At 41.6% G+C, this 14,753-nt stretch overlaps 1 protein-coding gene across 11 annotated transcripts in view; it reads right to left on the reverse strand.

Annotated features, from left to right (window-relative positions):
- The window catches only part of TLCD4 (TLC domain containing 4), a 103,585-nt gene that overhangs the window by 40,948 nt on the left and 47,884 nt on the right, over window positions 1-14,753 (reverse strand). For 4 of the 11 annotated variants that reach the window (XM_089919329.1, XM_089919324.1, XM_089919317.1 and 1 more), the window contains 2 exons: window positions 938-966; window positions 397-562 (listed from right to left, as the gene is read on the reverse strand). In XM_089919329.1, coding sequence (XP_089775455.1) covers window positions 397-551 — 155 coding nt within the window. In that variant the 5' untranslated portion in view covers window positions 552-562; window positions 938-966. Of the gene's footprint in view, window positions 1-396; window positions 563-937; window positions 967-4,261; window positions 8,473-14,753 lie in introns of those variants that run through there. The other 7 variants (XM_089919341.1, XM_089919335.1, XM_089919319.1 and 4 more) reach the window with 4 other exon arrangements.

Raw genomic sequence — 14,753 nt, forward strand, 5'->3', positions numbered from 1 at the left:
AGCCAGCCCGATACTATATATAGGCTACTCACAGCCCCAACTAATGTTACTTCTGTTACCATTTCCAAAGAACATGTGTTTGTTATCATAAATATTTCAGAGGAGAATGCAAAACAGTGCCTTCCACCACAGTCTGCCAGAGTCTACTTAACACTTCCCTAGACAGTTAAATAAATTTTTCCTAACATCTTTCAGAATAAGAATTGAAAATTTTTTCTTGTATGAGATCTATCTACTTGTCTTTCCTTTTATTCCTAATGTCAAATAAAAAAATTTGACCTAAGATTTTGTTAGATCCTAAATGAAAAAGACTTTTTGGAAATATTTTAAATGCATAATTTTATTTCAAAAGACTAGGTATTTTTTAATCAGTCATTTACATTTCGTATGCTTTACCTTGAGTTCCATTCAATCTTCTTTTCGAAGTTGAGATTATTAAAACCTGGAGAAACTTTTGCTGAAAACCAATAACTTACAAAGTGGAAAAGAAGCTGAAAGGTGAAAAAGCTGGTAAAACCAGCGCTGATGACCAATATGGTGTTGGTATCCATATTTCTTCAACCTGTTAAGAGAAATGTTGGCTATGAAATCCTTAAAATTGCTCATAATACACCTAAATTAATTTTTAATTTTAAAAGAGTATGTGGTTGTATTTTTAGTGATTTATTTTAATTTCGCACAAATGTAAGAATACAAGGAAACTATATGAATTTTAAGCATTTACCAGCTATCTGTCATGTATCTCATATTTGTACTTAAAAGAGGGGAAGATCTATTATCTTAACGATTTCAATATTATAAATGTCAGGAGACAAATTTAACATCATGATACTCAAAATTACCTAAGTCTAGAGTTTACCACTAAGAGGGAATTTCAAGTACTATAACTGAAGGTATTCTTTTAGTAATATTTTTAATTAAACTAAGGACAAATCACCTGATTTCTCTATGCCTCAATTTTCTCATCTATAAAAGAAAGTTGGTTAGATAATTTCTAAGAAACAATTAAGCCAAAATAAGAATAGAACTAACATTATCTGCTATAGCAAAACAAAAACCAATTATATAAGAAAAAATAATCGTACAGTGTGACAAACATTTAAAGTTTAAGAAGAATAATACCATCTTGGAAATAATCATACCACTGTTACTGCTTAAATTAGTATTTAACTTTTAAAAAAATATTTTGCAATCACAGATATCCTTGAACCAAAAACCCTCCATGGCTTTTTATCTCTAAAAGAAAACATTTTTATAAAAGAGCTCCAAGTTTTAAGGATAGAGTTAGCGCAAAGAATGGTAATATGCATATATACACATTCAAAGTATGTTTTCTATCTCATTGAGCTAAACTTTATCTGGCTCCTAAAAATCTTAGGAACATTCAGACCAAAAAAAAAAAAAAAAGACACTGAAGCATTTGCTCATATCCAGCAAATACAGCATTTCTACGGCTCCATCTTTTTTTTTTTTTTTTACGGCTCCATCTTTGATAGAGCTGACCCTCAAATGAAAAGGAAATGAATCAATACATATTTCCAGCTGCCTAATGTGAAGAAATAAAGTCACCTACTGAAGCCAATTCACTAGAGAAAAACCACATCATTGACTGCACTAGCAATAACCCCACTTCATTCCCTTCCAACCAGGATATCGTAATAAGAATCAGTCTCCCGCAGGGCCTCTTCTGACAGAATTCATGTGTCTGTAATGAATTCTTTCCTCATTCTTTTTTTCTGGTGTGTGTGCACCGTAAATATATTGATATCACAATTCTTCTCTGTGAGATTCCATTAACTTTATTGCTCATTTAATTGTTTTTAATTCAACATGTGTTTATTGGGCATTACAAAATTTAATTTTAACCTATCCTGGTCTTTTAACCTAGGTTTAATATTAACAAAATAATACATAAAAGTAAGTTTTATACATAAATTAAACATCACTGTAGTTTGCTAAGTGAGATGTAAAAAGGAAAATGTTTTTCTAAGATTAAGCAAATAAGGATCTGCATGCCAGGTGGGCAGATAAACAAAGGCAATGAAACCAGTAACCAGTAGTGAGTGGAGAATCTCATCTTAAATGTGAGGATGATTTGTCCTGAAGGGTTCTGTGTGTTCCCTGGAGGTTATGGAGGGTGGCTAGGCAAGAGCTGCTTATTTACCTCAGTTAAAATTCAATGTATACAATGAGCATTTATTTCATGAATGTTTGCTAGAAGTTATGTTATAAAACATAGTAGGTATCATGCAACATTATCCATTTTATGAATTGTTAATTTAAGCAATACATTAAAAAATCAAACAATTCACTATTAAATTCCTCATTCCTAAAAAAATTTAGTTTTTATTAAGTCTTTGTTATACTGGGTATCTTAGATTTTCAATGGACTTTCAGTTAACTAGAGTTGGGGGGGTACATGTTGAGAATCTGTCTTTGCAAAAATGTTCCATTTAAAACTAAAAAGCTCCACATACTCAAGTTATGGATTCCTTTAAAGGCTCAACAGACAGAAGCTAATTAAATTGTTCTGCTCCCAGCTTTGCTTCTTATTAAACAGCTGCTTGCTTCATCAGTCATGCCAAGTCAGGGACTAATCTAAGGAATTAAAAAAAAAATTTCCCAGAAAACCAAAGCTTCCGGTAGGAAGCAACTGCCCCTGTTCATTCACTGAATCAGGCAAGAAAATGGTGAAAATGGATAAAACCAAATAATGCTCATTACTGACACAAATTAAGGGCCTTTTAGAGTTTAGTGATTATTAAGTAGAGGAATACACAGTAAAAGTAGAAAAGTATTAGACTTGGTTCATACACCTCTACATATGGCTAGTAGCTGGCAGAAGGCTTGGATACTATCCTAGGACACAGCAGCCAGAACAGAAGTGGGAAATATTTCTGTGCCAATTTACAAGGGGAGTGTCTAGACATGAAATTTAATTAGCCCATCCTGATTCCCAGGAATTATGGGCACCAAAGAAACTCTTCCAGAGGCTTCCTGAATACAAAGGATGTTTGTACTTTTCCCCACAAGATGGTTTCCATAAACTTTAATTCAAGTTGGTTTCTTGGTAGAGAAAACCATGAAAAGGTTTGAAGGATGCCTCTCAACCACCAGCTTGTGAGGGCCCTTCTCCAGGAGGACTCCCAGAAGGAGGACCACTGGAAACAGCCCAGCCAGACTGATTCAGTCTTTACTTCAGCCAACAGTTCACCCAAAACCTGTCATGAGTCCGCCACATATCAGGCACTGTGCTGGGACTCAGACTACAAAATGGGAGACATGCTCATGGGCTAGTAGGGAAGCAAGAAACTGATCACTCCCACATAAAGTGGTAAATTCATGGTGCTAAGGGGGGCACTCCCTGCTTTCCTGGGAATAAATACCCAGCAGAGAAGACATATAAACAGTGAGGAGATATCTGAAGGTACTCAAGCTAAACCAAGAGAACATCTTCTCATCTATTAAAATCCCAAAAAGATGCTTTAAGGCTGAAACTCCTAAAGATTCAGTTCCACCAGGTGACTCCAGAAATACTGACCTGGGAAATACAACCTTTACTCTCATTTCCCCATGTTCATTATCTCCTTGTAGCACAAGGGGTTCCTTAGGGAGTGTGTTGGAATCACCAATATCACCTCCAATCATCAATACACATACACAACCTTCACGTTCTGATACAACTTCCAGGGAAGAACCACTGCTGTACCGATTAGCAGTAAAAATCCTTAAATACAGGGGGAAAAGTTCTTATGTGGTTGTTTTTAAGGGAAGCAAGGAAGGGGGAGCTAGGAAGAATACCCTACACATGCTTAGCAGTCCTTTTCCCATCCCTTTCCTTTTTCCCACATTGACTCCAAATATTCATTGCTCTCAAATCTCCAGTTCTCCCTGTCTTACAATAGATGAGGTTTCTTCCCATTTCACCAAAAAATGGAGGCCATCAAGCATAAACTCCTGATGATGGCAATGTTTACTACCTCCCCTCGCCCCAATCCAGAATTTTTCTCTGCACATTATAGGCTCTGCTGGGGTGTATGTCCCACACATTCAACATGGTTTACATTGTGTGCAACCAAACCCCACCATCTCCCAATGTACCAGTCCTGGATGGTCAGCTACCCTCTGGATGGCTCCATAAGGGCATCCTGGAGGCCCACATGCTCCACATGACCCAAGCTGAACTTAACCCCAAACCAGTCCTCCCCCCAGGGTTCCGTATCTCAGAGGATGACACTATCACCCGCAAACACCTCCTTACCTTTAATCTAGAACAGCTCAGTCATCCTGGTCTCCTTCCTATTTCCTACTCACATAATTAACTGACTGCCAAATCCTTGTAGATTGAAGAATACCAAATGAAGAACAACTTGATTCCACGAAAGTTCTGAAAGTTTCTCATGAGATCCTTATTAATAACACAAAGAAATGTGGCTGGATAACAAAATTAGGTAAATCTAGAGTTAGCTGAAAAACTAGAACCAGCATTTAGATCAATGATCTGAAAGAGACTTGAGAAATATCTCCTGCGATATCCCATAAGGTTCTCTCTTTTTGGTCTCTTTCAGTAATATTTTTACAAATATTTATATGTTTACTCAATCTGCATATAACACAGAGCTGGGAAAGATTGCTAATAGAATCAGTTAACAGAATCAGGTTTCAAAATGATCTTCAGAAGCTAAAATAATGAATCCCAATCAGAAAGATAAAAACCTGAATAATTTTTTAAAAGGCAATACCCAAGTATAGGACTTAGCATAATAGCTATATAACACACGCGCATCATGCACACACACACACACGTAATATTAGCATGTTAATTTACACAAACCAACAAGAAATAATAATGTAATGAAGATACTAATAACAAAAAACAAACCTCAGAACCACTTACAGAGAGTATAGATCAAGACACGTATCAGTCCCATTTTACTCTGAATTAATCACATGTCAAGTACCTTTAGAGCAGTGTAACTAAGATGGTGATTTTTAGAAATCATATCATATCATGAAGAGTTGAAGGGCTGAGTAATGTCAGCTTGGGAACAAGGTTACTTAGAGAGGACTGAAGGGCATTCTTCGGACATCTGAAGAACTGTCATGTGGAAAAGTGAAAGAGGGAACTTACTGTGCACCACTCTAAATGGCCCAAATGGGCAAAAATTACAGAAAGGGAAGAGCTCAGCTTAATTTAAGGAAGACCTTTCTAACAATTTAGAAGTGCCCAAGCATCTGTCATGGAAGTGGTAAACTGACCACAAGGAGGGTTGGTCTGCAAAGGGGTTGGGCGCTAGTCTAACCTTTAGAGCACTTGCAAAGTAAGATTCTGGGATTCTAGGACTGAACTTAATTGTGGCATCTAAAAACATAATTTTGTATTAAATACTACACTAGCTTTTCAACAGTCTATCACTTATGTTTTACAAAATCAAAGTTACGCGTGTAAGAAAATATTAAGTACGTATGACATGTTGGGAAGTACACAGGCTCTGTTACAGTCTTGAGTTTGAACTTCAGTCCCACTGCTTGTTCACTGTGTGACCTGGGGCAAGTAACTTGCCTCGCCTTACCTGCACCTTGGTTTCTTCATCTGGAAAGTGGAGATAACGACAGTACTAATCTGACATGGGGAATAAACCACGGAACGCTGGGCGCTTAGAACAGTACTTGGCGTGTGGTGCACACTCGGGAGTACTGTTTCTCCTTCCACCATCGACCGCCTCCAGCAGCATGCAAGACATGCAATTTCTGGGCCTGTCATCACTCCAGCCCAGGGAAACAAGACCATTCTCTGGCCACTAGGCCCTATGCCTCTAACTCATCCCCTTTACATTAGTCAACACTCAAAATGTAGGCAGCCCCACTGCAGAGATCTAGCCTCCATCACTGGACTATCCCTGTCACGCTCCAACGTTCCTTCCCAGCCACCTGACCCAGCCCATCACCCCCTCTACCTCCCAAATGCTTCCGCTGGTCCCCTGGGACTGGGCTCCCCACCCAGAAAACAGTGCTCTATGCTTGGCCTCTCCTCGGCCTGCTCTGAAGACACCCCTCTTCTCCTGCAACCTCTCAGCTAGTGGCTGCCTAGGCCCTCATCCTTCAGTGTCAGGAGTGGCCCTACAGGCTCTTTGCTGTCATGGTTCCCTTCAGGGCTTACTCCTCCCTTCCCTCACCTCCTATAAACACGCAGGGTGCTTTGGTCCTGCTATTCAGTTATACCACCTTCTCCCTCTTCTCACTGATATCATATTCCAACCTCCTGAACATCTCCTCCCATTCAAAGACTTTGGTCCTGGCTCACTTATGGTCCTCAAGCCCTGCCATTATCCTGAATGACTTCCTATATATGTAGAAGGCCCAGGTTTCCTTAACAACTCAGTCCCTTAATCTTCATCTGGAATGGTACCCCTTCCATGCCACCTCAACCATTCATGGACCTTTACTGTCCCTTACCCATCATTTTTCTGCCTCCAAAATAACATTTCTAGAATTCTCCTTGTTGACCTTTCCTTCAAGTGTGCTCAGTATTACAACATTCTCAAGTTACACTGGCCTCTCAGCTTTTCCTCAGTTCAGTAGCCCTTTTCTCTTTTTACTTCCCTCTTTAATCAGCTTATATCCTAGAGCACATCATTTCAATAACAGTCTTTCTAACACCCCACATCCCCTTTCCACTGCCAAGAGCCAGTGAAACTCCAACCAAGGACAGGCCCAACAATTTACTCAGCGACAAGGCAAGCACAGTCGGAGCACTGTTGGAAAAAGTCATATACCAAAGTTTATAGCAGTCATATACTGGTGAGTGTGAAATTACAGAGGGATCAAACAGCTCTCAACTCTGCCCTGCACTCCTAACACACTGCCCTCGCCAACCAATCCTTTCACGCTCCACAATTAAATTTCCAAGTTGCCCCTACTCTTTTCAAACCTCCAACCATCCACCCCCACTCTCAACAGATAACCCCCATCCCACTTCACAAAAAATAGAAGCCAACATATGAAAAGTCTCAATATTGTACTATCAACCAACCATTCAAACTACCCACCTGTCCTCCCATCTCAAGACAACCTAACCTGTGCACTTTGGAGCCATCCTCTCTGGCCTTCTTGGGAAACTTTTCTTTCCCATTATCCTTTATTCTCTCCTCAACTAGACCTTTCTATTGGCTTTTAAACAGGCTCAAGTTCCCAGTAAAAACAAGAATCAGGCTTCCCTGGTGGCGCAGTGATTGAGAGTCCGCCTGCCGACGCAGGGCACACGGGTTCGTGCTCAGGTCCGGGAGGATCCCACATGCCGCGGAGCGGCTGGGCCCGTGAGCCATGGCCGCCGAGCCTGCGCATCCGGAGCCTGTGCTCCGCAACGGGAGAGGCCACAACAGTGAGAGGCCCGCGTACCACACACACAAAAAAAGAATCAACAGACCCACCTCCTCTTCTTCAATTTTATATCTCTTTTCCAGTATAGCCTCTTGCCCTCTCTCCCTCCCCCCGCCTTTAAGGACAAAGTTCTAGAATGGTTTTTCCATATTGTCATCATTTCTCAGGTCTCTCACTCTTCAGCCCACCTCATTCCCATCCCCACCCTCGTCGCTCCCCTGAAATAGCTATTGCTAAGGTCAGCAATGACTTCTATGTGTGGCCTTCGTGTCACCTGACATCTCAGCAACATTAGACGCCACTGACCACTTTCTCCTTGAAACACTTTCTTCCCTGTGTTTCCATGACACCACACTTCTTCTTCTGCCCAGACACTGAGTAACAGAATTCCCTAAGCCTCAGTCCCAGACTCTCTTCTACTTGTTTCCTGTATGATTTCACCTATACCTGTGGCTTCGGTTACCATTTACATGCAGAAAAATCTCAAGTTTTAATCTCCATCCCAGGTCTCCTCTCTGAGTTCCTGACATGTATGGCCAACTGCCTAGCTGTCAGCACCACACAGCATTTCAAACGCATTTCAAACCAAGCTCATGGCCTAATCTCTAAACTTGGTCCTCTTGCAGGTTCTTCATTTCTGTGAATGGTACCACTGTACACCCCCCATTTGACAGCCAGAAACCTAGGAGCCATCCCCGATAACTTGCTTTCTGCACCCTCCTAGTAAGCCACCATATCCTTCCCCTTCTTAAGCAGCTTTCAAAAACATCCATTTTCCTCAAGCTGCTACCGCCACTTTTCTGAATTGTCTCCAAGCTGGTCTCCTTAGTGTAGAGAACAGACTGGAGGGCTCCAAGGGAATCGGCTCTAAAAGCTGTCTCTGGTCATGTCACCTCCTCACCTACCCCCAACTTAAACCTTCACTGGTTGCCCAGTCCTCTGATGAGGGCGCTGCTCTCCCCAGCCTCAAGTGGCACTTGCCCTCGCTTGCTGCACCCCAGCTAATGTGGCCTTTCTGACCCTTAAAGATGCCATGTTCCCTCCCTCTACAAGGCCTCTGCATAAGCTATCCCCCGATTCCCACCCCGCCCCTCCATCCCCCACTGTAACGCTCAGGCCCCTCAGCTCTCAGGTCAATCATCACTTCCTCAGGGAAGCCTTCTGGGAGCAATCCCTCCCCTGGTCTGCTCACATGGCATCATGTCCCTCTCCTTTACAGCTGCAATTTAAATGAACATCTCCTTCCCCCAGTGGAATGTGAGCCCCATGAGGGTGGGAAACACAAACATTTCCCCCCCACCATGGTGTCCCCATACCTAACACAGTGCCCGCCACACAGCATGTGCTCAATAAATGTCTATGAAATATAATAATGATGACAACAGACATTCGTATTCTTACACGTGCTTTCCGTTCTGCTAGTACCTGATCAGTCACAGGTTCCCTCATTTTACCAGTATAATCAGAACACTAGAAAGAAAAATTTTCTAAATTGACAACCCTAGTAGTATAGTATGAACACATATTCACTGCAAAAGGATTCTCACCTCCAAATATCCAAAAGCTAAGAGCACCAATGTTATAAATGAAATAATATTGAGTGCGTGCCTTAGTCTGTCTGTGCTGCTGTAACACAATACCACAGACTGAGTGGCTTATAAACATCATAAATTTACTGCCCATTGTTCTGGAGGCTGGAAGTTTGAGATCAGGGTACCAGCATGGTTGGGTGAGGGCCCTCTTCCAGGTCACAGACTTCACATGGCCGAAAGGGCAAGGAAGCTCTGTGGCATCTCTTTACAAGAGCACTAATCCCATTCATGGGGACTCCACCCTCATGATCTAATCACCCACAAAGGCTCCACCTACCAGTACCACCACTTCGAGGGTTAGGACTTCAACACATGAATTTTGGTGGGGGTGGGTCACAAACATTCAGACCGCAGCAGTATGATATTTGGTTTGTCTATGCCAAACTCCTTACTACGTGTGATATATGTTCAAAGACTTCATGTGTATATTTAACTATAATTTGCACTGTATTTTCATACTCTCATCAATTACAGATGTACTTATTTATTGAACTTATCTACCATGTCAGTAGCCCTAACACGTAAAAGTTTTTTAAGTCTCTACTAGCAAACTGTAAATCATTTGTAAATGAACACGTGACTACAGAAAATGAGATATTTACCAGACCAAACAAACAAAAACCCTACCAGAAAAATACCTGCTCCCCACCCATTCTGGTTTTATTTGCATTTTCATACGGGTGGTATGAAATCATTGCAATCATCTTTCTCAATGCTCACGAAATGTCAATAATTAACCAGAGACGTTAAAACCCCTTAGTAAAGAATAACTCATCAGACTACCCACTTTTGACTTTTCATTCATGTAAAAATTTAAGCATCTAATCAAATGTGTACAAAGTTTTCAGCTAACTACACTCACCATTTTTATTTTTCATTGTTGTTGTTAATTCTGCGTTGAGAGCTATATAAAAAAAAGCTAGGAGAATTCCACCTCTTTTTCTTTTCTGAGCATCAAGTTCGAGAACCATTAGCATTAGAGTGGAAGTCTAAAGGAAGCCAGCCGCATAAATGTCAACCGAACTTCTATAAATCCTCCAGTATTCATCATGGTGCTGCTTTTTTTTTTTTTTTTTCATGGTGCTGCTTTTTAAACTGAAGCAAATGGAAAGAAATGAAGTCTAAACCTGGAAAGGCTAAGGAACCCTACATTAATATGATTAAGTTACACTCCCTCTCTCGGTGATATGATGTTACTTAAGATTCAACAAGGAATTGCTCATTACTATAGAAAAGATTTCTCCATGGTTCTTCCCTGTCAGTTAAGATCCTAAACTCTGAATAAGGGTGTCCTTTATATTTTTCCCATACTTTCAACCCTTTCTCTTCCAAGAGCATATAACAGAATTCAAGTTAAACTGTTTGATTCCGCCTGTTACAGACCTTGGCGATGGATACTCCCCTGAAACAATTTTTTTGGATTATCGATTGTTTGATGAAAACAAAGAATGAAACATTTAAGGTTAAATAGTCATTTCTAACTGGCCTTTAGTTTCCCCACAATTCTATGTAGTAATTACAATCAGAGTGGGTTAGGACAGGAAGGAGCAAACTCTGTTCCCCAGACGGGCTGTAAGAGTCATCCACCCCCAGCAAGAAACACCCTCACTCAGGGGCTCTGGGGTGGTCCCATCTTGTACCGCAACTCAGAGAACTGTTTTGACAGTTAGCTCATATTGCTACCTATCTCCTTATACAAGATTTCCCTTTTATCTCTCATAATCCTGTCCCTTTACATCCTATGCTAAATGCCTTCTAGGAATCTCTGATCTCTCTAATTCAGTGGTTTTAAAATGTTCATATCCCAAAGCTTCCCCCAACCCCTCCTGCATCACATAATATTTTCTCAGTATATGTTCTGCTTATTCCTACCAGTCAAGAAGATTCTGTAAGTCTCCTTTCTATAGTTTGTTTTCTGGGCAGGGGGTGGGGGGATAAGGTTTCTTGACATATATTTTTCACATAGCCCAGAGTCCCCACCAAGAGGTTCTGACAAAACAAGGGTGAGGGGTTATCCCATCTCCTTAAACCCTCCCTGAGAATTCCTGCTCTTTCAAGAAATAATGTTTCGCCTTAATTGCCTACCACACTTGATCAATTCTCCCTCCTATTATAGGTATTTTTAATTAGAATCTTAACAAAACTTTTATTCTTATTCTCCTAGCTTACATTTACTGATATGTTTTACATGTTCTACCTATTAACTTAAAAATAAATCAAATGAAATCTAATATAGTTAATCTGTCATGACAACTTTTTTGTTGTTCTTATTTTAAATTTTTTATTTCATTTTACACTGACTCCTGGCTTGGAATTTCTTTTTATAATGCCTAACAAGAAGTGTGGCTGTAATGAAAAAAGCCCTTCTTTCCCAGCTCCCAACCCACTGAAGAATTCTCCCCTTAGGAAATTCAAGAGTTCATTTTCAGACTTCCCTGGTGGAGCAGTGGTTAAGAATCCGCCTGCCAATGCAGGGGACACAGGTTCAAGCCCTGGTCCAGAAAGGTCCCACATGTCACCGAGCAGCTAAGCCTGTGTGTCACAACTACTGAGCCTGCTCTCTAGAGCCCGCGTGCCACAATTACTGAAGCCCGTGCGCCACAACTACTGAGCCCTGGAGCCCGTGCTCTGCAACAAGAGAAGCCACCACAATGAGAAGCCCACGCACCACAACGAACAGTAGCCCCCACTCTCCGCAACTAGAGAAAGCCCGCGCGCAGCAATGAAGACCCAAGGCAGGCAAAAAACAGAGAAAAAAACCCTTCATTTTCTAAGGTCTTAAGGCTCAAAGCACAGACGGCACATTTTATTTACTTGGTAAATGTTGCTTCTTAGCATCTTACTCCACTCAAAACTTTCATAAAGAAGTCTTTGTTTTTTAAACCTATGAGCTCCAACCACAGCTACTGGATTTGGAATAAACCAGAATGCCTTAAGCCAGAAGACAATGGTAATTAGAAGGTCACACTAATACAGTATCTGACACAAATAAAAAGTAAGGTGCTGCAAGTTTATGTAATTTGAGAGCCCATCTTTAAGGAACTCAACATTTCAAATACAACACACTCCCTGAGCCTCAGACGGGGTCCGTGTGAGTGAGGGGCTCTGAAGCTGAAGTAGGGACCGGGCGACACCACATCACCTGGGGGACTCCGGAAGAGGCAAGAGGTTCTGCATTCATCAGCTTCTGATGTACTTATTTCCATATTTCTGCTCTTCCTTTCCTGGAGGGATCACAGAAGGAGCCATTCGGCTGGGGACATCTCTTGGCTTTCTGCCAACACTATGAAATCAAGGAAAAGCTGGACAGAGCAAGATTTTTGCAACTATGTTTTTTTTTATTATAAACTTAAAATAACACAATTTATAATAGGGCAACTATGTTTTGTTCTTTTTTTTTTTTTTTTTTTAAAGGAATCACTGGGACACCTGCCAAGCAACCTAGGAAGTCGGGACCTAAGGAGACAGGGAGGTCTTCTCACCTCCAAATTGTCGATCTGATTACCCCTGAGAAAGTCCTCAGGTTGCAAGGAAGTGACTGAGGCAGGGCTCTGCCCGCCTGCCCCCTATTTCTCTCTTTTGCTTGCTCCCCACAGGAAACAGGAGACAGCATTAAATGGGTTAGAGGGGCTGAAGAACAACTGAGCAAATTTCTCCCACCTGCTGAGTTCTTAAGCCAAATTCCATTTGGCTAGAGAGAGCAAGCTAGAATCCAGTCCTAGTCCCAGTATTCAAGTGGTCTTTTGCTCAAGAGGAATATGACCTCTTGACCTGCAAGTTCTACAAAATGGAGATAAGAACGCCAATGGTGCAAGACGGTTATGTGGCTTAAATGAGACAAGTTAAATACACCTAGCACAGTCCTGGCACATCCAGCCACTTGTGGTAGATCATTTAATGACCATATATTCCTTTGCAATGTGACACTGCCATCCTACCATCCACAGCAAAAGACCTTGCAGCGTCTGCCTTTCACCCTCTTAGAGCATAAAGAAGCCTGTCTAGCCTACTGTAGGATGAGAGGCCACATGGAGAACTGACAGGCAACACTCAATACCAACTGCCAGCCATGGTGGCAAGCCATCCTGGACCTTCCAGCCCCGCTGACCCCCCAGCTGAATGCAGACACATGAGCGAGTGAGCCTATCACCAGCAGAGTAACTGCCCAGCCACCCACAGAATCATGAGAAATTGTCTTAAGCCACTAGGTTGCTGGGGTGGTTTGTCGTTCGGCAAAAGATCCAAACACCACTCCATAAAGGATATCGTTTATTATTACCACCCGTTCCTAACACATTTCCTAACGTGGAAACGTTACACCTAACTCTCCGATGGCACCAAGTCACACAGGGATAGGGTATTCTGTATCTTAAGCAATATGATCATTTCCGCCTCCTATTAACCTTTGGCCTAGGGGCCCTGAAGCTTGTCTACACCTATGATCCAAATGGGAAATTTGGTGGCTTAAATGAGAAGACAGCCAAGGAGTTACTAAATTGTCTAAGTGGACTTTTATCCTGTTACCTAAGAGCAACTTAAAACCCTACCCAGGGTACTTTGAGAGTGGTTTCTCTTCTGACCTCCTCCCATAAGGCTGCTGTTGCCTCACACTGATTCCAACTGCACTATTTTCCAATAAACATGGTACTTATCTGACTGTGTATCTGGTTTGACACTATCAGGTAGCCAAAAAATCTAAATGCAGTGACATGTTTCTTTGAACCATTTCACGGGCCAGAGAGGTGATGATGCACAAAACACATCTGATGTGGCTTCAGGTGACCTCAAGTTTAACATTTATTACAAACGTCATGTTTAAATACAGGGTTAAGTCCTGTCAAATACCTAAGCTTGGCCCATAGACTTGGTAATAAAGAACTGTTCTGGGGCAATGTTCCTGAGGCCAGACTTAAGTGAATGGGGTTATAGAAGCTCAGATCCAGGCGGCTCAGGAAAGTTGAATTTTCCCCAGCTTTACAAAACAGGGTCAAGCGGCCCCAGCTTGTAGACCCCTAATCCCAGAGCTACTCATTCTATAACTTATTAACAATTTTAAGTCTGGTGATGCTCTCAAGGCTTCTTGGAATGATGGCTCTGACCTTTCTAACTTGTGGAGCTGACCAATGTGAAGATTACCATCCTTCCTACATGGATCAAGTGCAAAGTTTTGCTCTTTTTTATTTTAAAGGAAAACTTTTTTTTTTTTTTTTTTTGTGGTACGTGGGCCTCTCACTGTTGTGCCTCTCCCGTTGCGGAGCACAGGCTCTGGACGCGCAGGCTCAGCGGCCATGGCTCATGTGCCCGGCCGCTCCGCAGCATGTGGGATCTTCCCGGACTGGGGCACAAACCCATGTCCCCTGCAATGGCAGGCGGACTCTCAACCACTGTGCCACCAGGGAAGCCCAAAGGAAAACCTTTTGTTCAATCTTTGCTATGGTTCGAATACATTAATGCCATCAAAAACAACTTCACTTCTTGCTTTTTAAGTTGCAAGCCTAGTATTCTTGGGAAAATGGGTTCTACTCACAGAAATTCCACTAAAATTATATATTCTCTACTACCTTGTAGAAAAAAATTATCCAGGAACAGTATCAGATTGCTGTTTTCATTGGTCATGCATCCTCTTAAAGCTATTTCTGGATTAAACCCATGAACTTACACCTCATCCTAATGACCCTTCACTGCTCAGTGCCAAGGCATGACACCCCTGGTCAGAACTGAGGAACATGATATGAAATGCATCATAAAGCAAGGTCACTAGGTTTGACTGTACTACAATAC

Source organism: Delphinapterus leucas, chromosome 1 (genome assembly GCF_059928025.1).
Source record: "Delphinapterus leucas isolate spDelLeu-1000000601 "Yukka" chromosome 1, BTC_Dleu_Yukka2, whole genome shotgun sequence".
Classification (NCBI taxonomy): Eukaryota; Metazoa; Chordata; class Mammalia; order Artiodactyla; family Monodontidae; genus Delphinapterus; species Delphinapterus leucas.